Source organism: Ipomoea nil, unplaced genomic scaffold (assembly GCF_001879475.1).
Source record: "Ipomoea nil cultivar Tokyo-kokei standard unplaced genomic scaffold, Asagao_1.1 scaffold0164, whole genome shotgun sequence".
NCBI classification, from domain to species: Eukaryota; Viridiplantae; Streptophyta; class Magnoliopsida; order Solanales; family Convolvulaceae; genus Ipomoea; species Ipomoea nil.
In genome coordinates this window covers 1537751-1543750 of record NW_017616592.1, presented here as the reverse complement: position 1 = coordinate 1543750, position 6000 = coordinate 1537751, and the positions used below count along the sequence as shown (strand labels likewise).

At 38.3% G+C, this 6000-nt stretch overlaps 1 protein-coding gene across 1 annotated transcript; it reads right to left on the bottom strand.

Moving 5' to 3' along the window:
* Positions 1-1109: 1109 nt before the first annotated feature.
* LOC109175561 (rho guanine nucleotide exchange factor 8) lies at positions 1110-5796 on the bottom strand. The gene is made up of 7 exons (XM_019324837.1): positions 5637-5796; positions 4765-4881; positions 4482-4636; positions 3778-3852; positions 3425-3691; positions 2441-2761; positions 1110-1758 (listed from the first exon to the last, which is right to left on the bottom strand). Exons 1-7 carry the CDS (start codon positions 5794-5796, stop codon positions 1348-1350), a joined length of 1506 nt encoding a protein of 501 aa, XP_019180382.1. The 3' UTR covers positions 1110-1347.
* Between the last annotated feature and the right edge of the window lie 204 nt (positions 5797-6000).

Here is a 6000-nt window from a genome sequence, read left to right as displayed (position 1 = left end):
TGTATTATATTTTTTTATTATCCCATTTTTTGTTTCCCATTTCCTAATACAGAGGGGTTCAAGTTTGACTTCTTATTAGAGTTGTAGATTGATTTTCTTAGTTTAATTCCGTCATCAACTATGGACAATTTAAACTAATTTATTTCATTGTGATTTTTTGTCGGCTAGAATCACCCTCCTTGTGATTTTTTGCTGGCTAGGGTCAGAGCGCACTTTCTGACAATAACAACAAATTTTTTCATAAATCAAAGATTATACTGCAACACGTTTCACTACAGTGTCTACACAACATCAGAAAAGTCTGTATTTTCTTAGGAACATATATGTATAGGGTTTTGGAATGAAGCTTAAAAATGGTGATGTAGATTAATAGCATCTTGTCTCATGAAGTGGGAATGATAATTAATGAAGGGAATTATTTATTTATTTTTTGACAAGAAACAAACGGAAATAGCATTAATTAGAACTCATATATGTTAGGGATTACAGCTGTTGAAATAAAAGGACTCGAATCAATCCAGGTCGCACTAGCAAAATGAGAAAAAGCGTAACTAGCCAAAAGATGAGCAACAGTATTAGCAGTTTTGCGAACATGGCGAAAAGTAATATCATGATGAAAACCTGAAAGCAAGGTTTGAATGTCTTCAAGTAGCAAACCAAACGGTGATAGACACGGTTTATGAAGACTAGTAAGCAACATCTCAGCATCTGTTTCCACAATAAGGCCATCCCAGCAGTGTTATTCTTTAGCCAACTTAAAGCCTCCCGAACTGCAAGCGCGTCAGCGTCTCTAGACTGCAAAGGTCCCGGCCGTGTATCAGATTTCGCTGCCACAAAAAGGCCATGATGGTCGCGAAGAATCCAGCCCATACCAATGTGATTTGAATCATGGTGGACAAAAGCATCAATATTTAATTTCAATTTTCCATAAGAAGGTTTTGCCCATAATTCCTGAACCTGTTGCTATTTGGAACGCTTCAACTGCAAAAATCTGTATATTATATAATGCCAAATATTACATATTACAATACCTATAATCCAAGAATACTAGGTATATTTAAAGGTATTATTGAATTATTAATCATATACAATTAATAATAATAATAATAATGTGTTTGAACTTCAATTCCCTATCCACAATGGGTGCGTATGGGAGCTCCAACAGTTACAAATCACTAACTAACTAATCCATTAACTCCTTAAAAAGGTTTTTTTTTTGGAGTATCTACACTTGAATTGGTCGGTTAACCTGTCTATACTATACATATACATACGTACATAGATCTCTCTCTCTCTCTCTCTCTCTCTCTCTCTCTGGTTTCTGGGCAGGTTCTATTTGACGCGGTTTTAATGGCGTGCTGTCGGACTAATCACGGCCCTACTTTCGATCTTCTCAACGTAGGAAATCTTTTTTGAGTTAGCGTTTAGGGGTTTTGTCGCCATGGGGGATTTCTCATCAGTTTCCTCGTTGGAGTTGTTGTTGTTCTTGGTTTCTGCTTCTCCTCCGCCTCCTGAATCCAGGTTCCAGCCCATGAAATCCAGCAATGTCATTCCAGATTCTGCGTCTTCTGCGGAAGCATTAGCCAAGTCGCTTGGCGGCGCCCCCGGAGTCGACGAATCCGACGCCGAGCATTCCGGGGACGGCGGCTCTTGTGTCAGAGAATCCGCGTACAGGACATCCTCAATGCGAGACATTACTGTGTTCGCAAGGCTTTCTAGTACCCTCGAGTAGCTCTCCAGCACAGAATGCCCCACATCCTAAACACCATTCAATTGTAGTTTTTTAAAGTTCCATGATTAAATGAAAAAAGTATCAAATAGGCTCTTAAACTTTATTCCAAAAGTCAATTAGGTTCTAAATTTTAAAACAGTACAATTAAACCCTCAAACATGTTAAATTGGGTCAATGAAAACCAAAAACTGATAAAATTATTATTACATGTTATTTCAATTCCGGCAACCGGCGACGGCAAAGTGGTTGCCAGTCACCTTCTATTGGTGAAGGCAACCAGTTGGTCACCTTCTCCGACGGAAGGCGACCAACTGGCCACCTTCTGCGGGAAAGGTGACTAGATCCGGTCTCCTTCCCATGGAGAAGGTTGGTTGCCTTCTCTGGCGGAAGGCGACCAATTGGTCGCCTTCTGCAATACAAGGTGACTGGCAACAGTTTTTTTGTCGTTGCCTATCACCGGAATTTGTCGTTGGTCATCGGAATCTGTCGTCAGATTGAAATGATCAGTAATATCAGGTCATTTTATCGGTTTTGGACTTCATTGACCTAATTTGATATGTTTAAAGGTTTAATTGCACTTTTTAAAGGTCTAATTGATTTTTGAGATAAAGTTTAGGGTCTATTTGACCCTTTTCTCTGATTAAATTACAAATTTAAGGATTATTATATTAAAAAAAAAAAAAAAAAGGATAGAATAGATGGAGTTACTTTGTTGAACTGGATTTTACTGATGTCGAGGGAGGATTGAGGGAGGCCTGGGAAACGATGCTTGAGGAGGAGTAAAATGGTCTCTGCTCTCTCCTCAAACTGTTCCCTCTTCTCCAAACTTACACCTGAAGACCAAGCAGACTTCACCTCCTTCTGGTTCATCTTCCTCTTCCAGATCACTATAGATGCCTCTATTTTGTTCTTCAGATCAAGTATCTTGTGCTCTGATGACAGGTCCATCGTTGACAGGAATTGCTCCGGGTCGAAAAACTCCACTGTTATGCTCTTGTAGGTATAATCCCCCAGACTTGATCTACCATTCTACACAGTACAAACCACACATATATATCACTCAAATTTCATGTTTATATATATATAAGAGTTTCTTTTCACTTTAGTCCCACGACTATGAGACAATTTCTATTGGTCTCCAACTGTTAATTTTGTTTTATATTTGATTTTACGAATTTTAAGTCCTTTTCATATTTGGTCCTTTCGGACTAATCATGGGTAAATTATCCTAAAGGGTAAAATTATTATTTTTTAAATTTCTTCACTTTTAGTTTTCGACTATGATACCCTTCCAAATAAGGTTCCTCGTTATCAAGATTTTCAATTTGGTGCATGACTATACGATTCTTCCCACATTTGGTCTCTCGTTCAACTTGCCAGCCAACCTAAACTGGGAAAAAAAAAACGCAAAACACAGCTCTTGACTTTTCGGTACCTTGTTTTTTACTTTTCGATACCTATTTTACAGCTTGACTGGGATTTAGATAATTAGATTGAATTGGCATGGCCTACAAATTGGACGAAGGACCAAATGTAGAACCAATTGAATAGTCAGGACCTAATTTGAATTAAAACCATAGTCGAGGGATCATAATTGAAGTTTTCTTTTTTTTGTTCTTAAACTTCTCACCAAAAGTGAAAATGGTGATGACCAAAAGTGAAAAACATCAACATTTAATAAATGTTTATTACCTTTGGGAGTGATTCAATGTAGCTTTCTGGGATCTCCATCTCTAACAAAATCTGTGCATTTATGGCCATGGAAGCTTTGAGCACTTGATTCACGCAGTCCTTCTGATACTGCAGCCATTTCCGGGATGCTTCAGACAGCCCATTCGGCGGAACCTTAACTGTGGGAAGCCACCATTTGGCGTTCTTCTGCACACCTTTCTCTGATTCATCCGCGTCTTTCGACACATACCAGAATTCGTTCTGGTCTTTGCAGTTGTCTAGGCAGTCCTGCAGTGAATCATACAATTCAATGATGTCCGGTCGGAAAATATATATAATTATATTATTGAAGGAATTTCAGCTAGGTTTCTTACTAGGAGCATGTTATCAAGCTTCTTTAGTGCAGGTATGTTCATCAGAAGGTCCCTTCTCTTTTGTGTCACCATTATCTGTCATTCACAAACATGAAATCATATATATGAGAATTGATATTATTATAATTATAATAATGAATAATGTATTGGGTAACTAGGGAAATTCGAAGATCCGAGGGTGTTCACCAATAAACCATATCTTGTGATTCTTGGACCAGAATGAAATAAATCAGCTTAAGTTGTTTAAAATTGAACGGCTCAAACCAAGAAGGTCAATAGACCACTCCGAGGAATCGAACTTGTAACCTTACAATAATAATGTAATTATAATGTTTTGAGTAAGGGAAACACGCAGACCCAAGAGTATGCACCAGTAAACCCTGTCTTGTAATTCTAGGACAACAAGGAGATAAATCAGTGTAAGTTGTCCAAAATTGACTGGCTCAAATCAAGAAGGTCAATAGACCACTCCCGGGATCAAACTTGTAACCTTACAATGAATAATGTAATTATAATGTTTTGAGTGGCTAAGGAAACACGCAGACCCGAAAGTGGGCACTGGTAAACCCTGTCTTGTAATCCTAGTCGACAAAAGACCACAAGGATGTAAAGCAGGTTAAATTGTCTATAGCTGACCGGCTTAAATCAAGAATACCAATAAGCCTCTCCCAGGAATCGAACTATAATGAATAATGTTGTGTTACCTCCATGATTTTTCCATCCTTTCCCGTTTGCTCAGAAGGGACAAGCTCAACAATGTAATCTGTGACAGATAAGAGCCACTCTACTTCCTTCTTCCACCTTGCCTTCCTGTCTGGAGCCATGGGTTGTAACTTGGATTGTTCTCCAAAAACAGAAGCTAAACAAGAATCCAAGCAAATGAAATGGAACAATAATCAATCAATCCAACACAAGAGTTATAGCAATTTCATGATACCAATTCAACATTCTTGAATATCTGCAGAAAGAAAAAGCTTAATTAATTACCAGCTAGATTTGTGATGGCATTTGATAAAGCCAGAGCTGATGAAACACCCTTTCCTCCTCCTGACATGTCCTCCCCCAGCAGCAGCTTAGAGAACCTTTCTTTCATCATGTCCATATCTAAGAATCCATCCACACACACACAAAAGTTCATCAGAATCCTAGCTCAAGACATGCTTTAACTTAAAAATTTATCATAGCCCTGGGTCAGACTTTCTCCGAGTAAGAGTAAAACTCCATACGTGTGACTAGGCAAAATGTGATGTTGTAGGTAGGGATGTCAATTGGACCAGCCTTTTAGGCTTCGTGCTAGTCAAGGCCATCAGACTTATCAATTTCAAGTTAATTTTTGCGAAAATTGCACTTTTCGTCCCTAAGTTAGGGACGAAAAGTGAGTATGACATTTTTCGTCCTTTCGTGCTTACTTTTCATCCCTGAGTAATACTAAAATAACAAATTTCGTCCCTAATGTTTTATTAGTAAAGGGACAAAAAGTACAACGTCAATGAAACTTAGGGACGAAAAGTGAGTATCACTGCTGGAAATTATAAAATTTCCGACCACCTGAAAGTGATCTTATATCAAGTCGAAAGCAAAAAGCGGTCGGATATAGCAATAAAGATTTTTCCGGATACCAAAAGTGGTCGGAACAAGGCTTTCGACTTGATTTAAGATCATTTTCAGGTGGTCGGAAATTCCATAATTTCCAGCAGTATATGACCAACACATAGAGACGTATCCTACAAATGCCCTATAACTCAGAGACGAAAAGTACAATTTTTCCTTAATTTTTTATGAGCCTAAATTTTTTCAGTCTTATCGAGTCAGCTCATCGGTTTCGAGCTAAGAAAAAAAATGATGAGTATTGGATTAACCTGAAGGTGGTTGTCTTTCTTTTTGGGGAGGAGGAGCTGCAGACACATGGTCATCATTGGTGGAGGAGGGAGTGGGGCCCTTATCCCCATGCTGAATGGTGATATCAGCAGTCTGATGATGTTCTAAGTCTGCTTCTTTGCCATTCTCATGCTCAAACATCTTTTTAACCTTTGAATATATGTGTTTGAGTTTTTTAATCTTCGCCTTTACCTTGGCACCTATATTTCAACCCCTTATTAATCACCTCTATGAAGAATTCTTGAACACCAGCACCAATATATGGGGAATCAGCAATGCAATAATGCAAAAATGCAGGTCATCATATGATAATATATTGTCATATTGTGACGACGGATTGGAGGA

Excerpts from the sequence above, each read along its gene's own strand:
- LOC109175561 (XM_019324837.1), bottom strand. The coding sequence starts at position 5,796 with ATGTTTGAGCATGAGAATGGCAAAGAAGCAGACTTAGAACATCATCAG. Across the intron at positions 3,692-3,777 it reads AGCTTGATAACATGCTCCTA|GACTGCCTAGACAACTGCAA; the intron begins GTAAGAAACCTA and ends GATTCACTGCAG. Across the intron at positions 2,762-3,424 it reads ACATTGAATCACTCCCAAAG|AATGGTAGATCAAGTCTGGG; the intron begins GTAATAAACATT and ends TGTACTGTGTAG.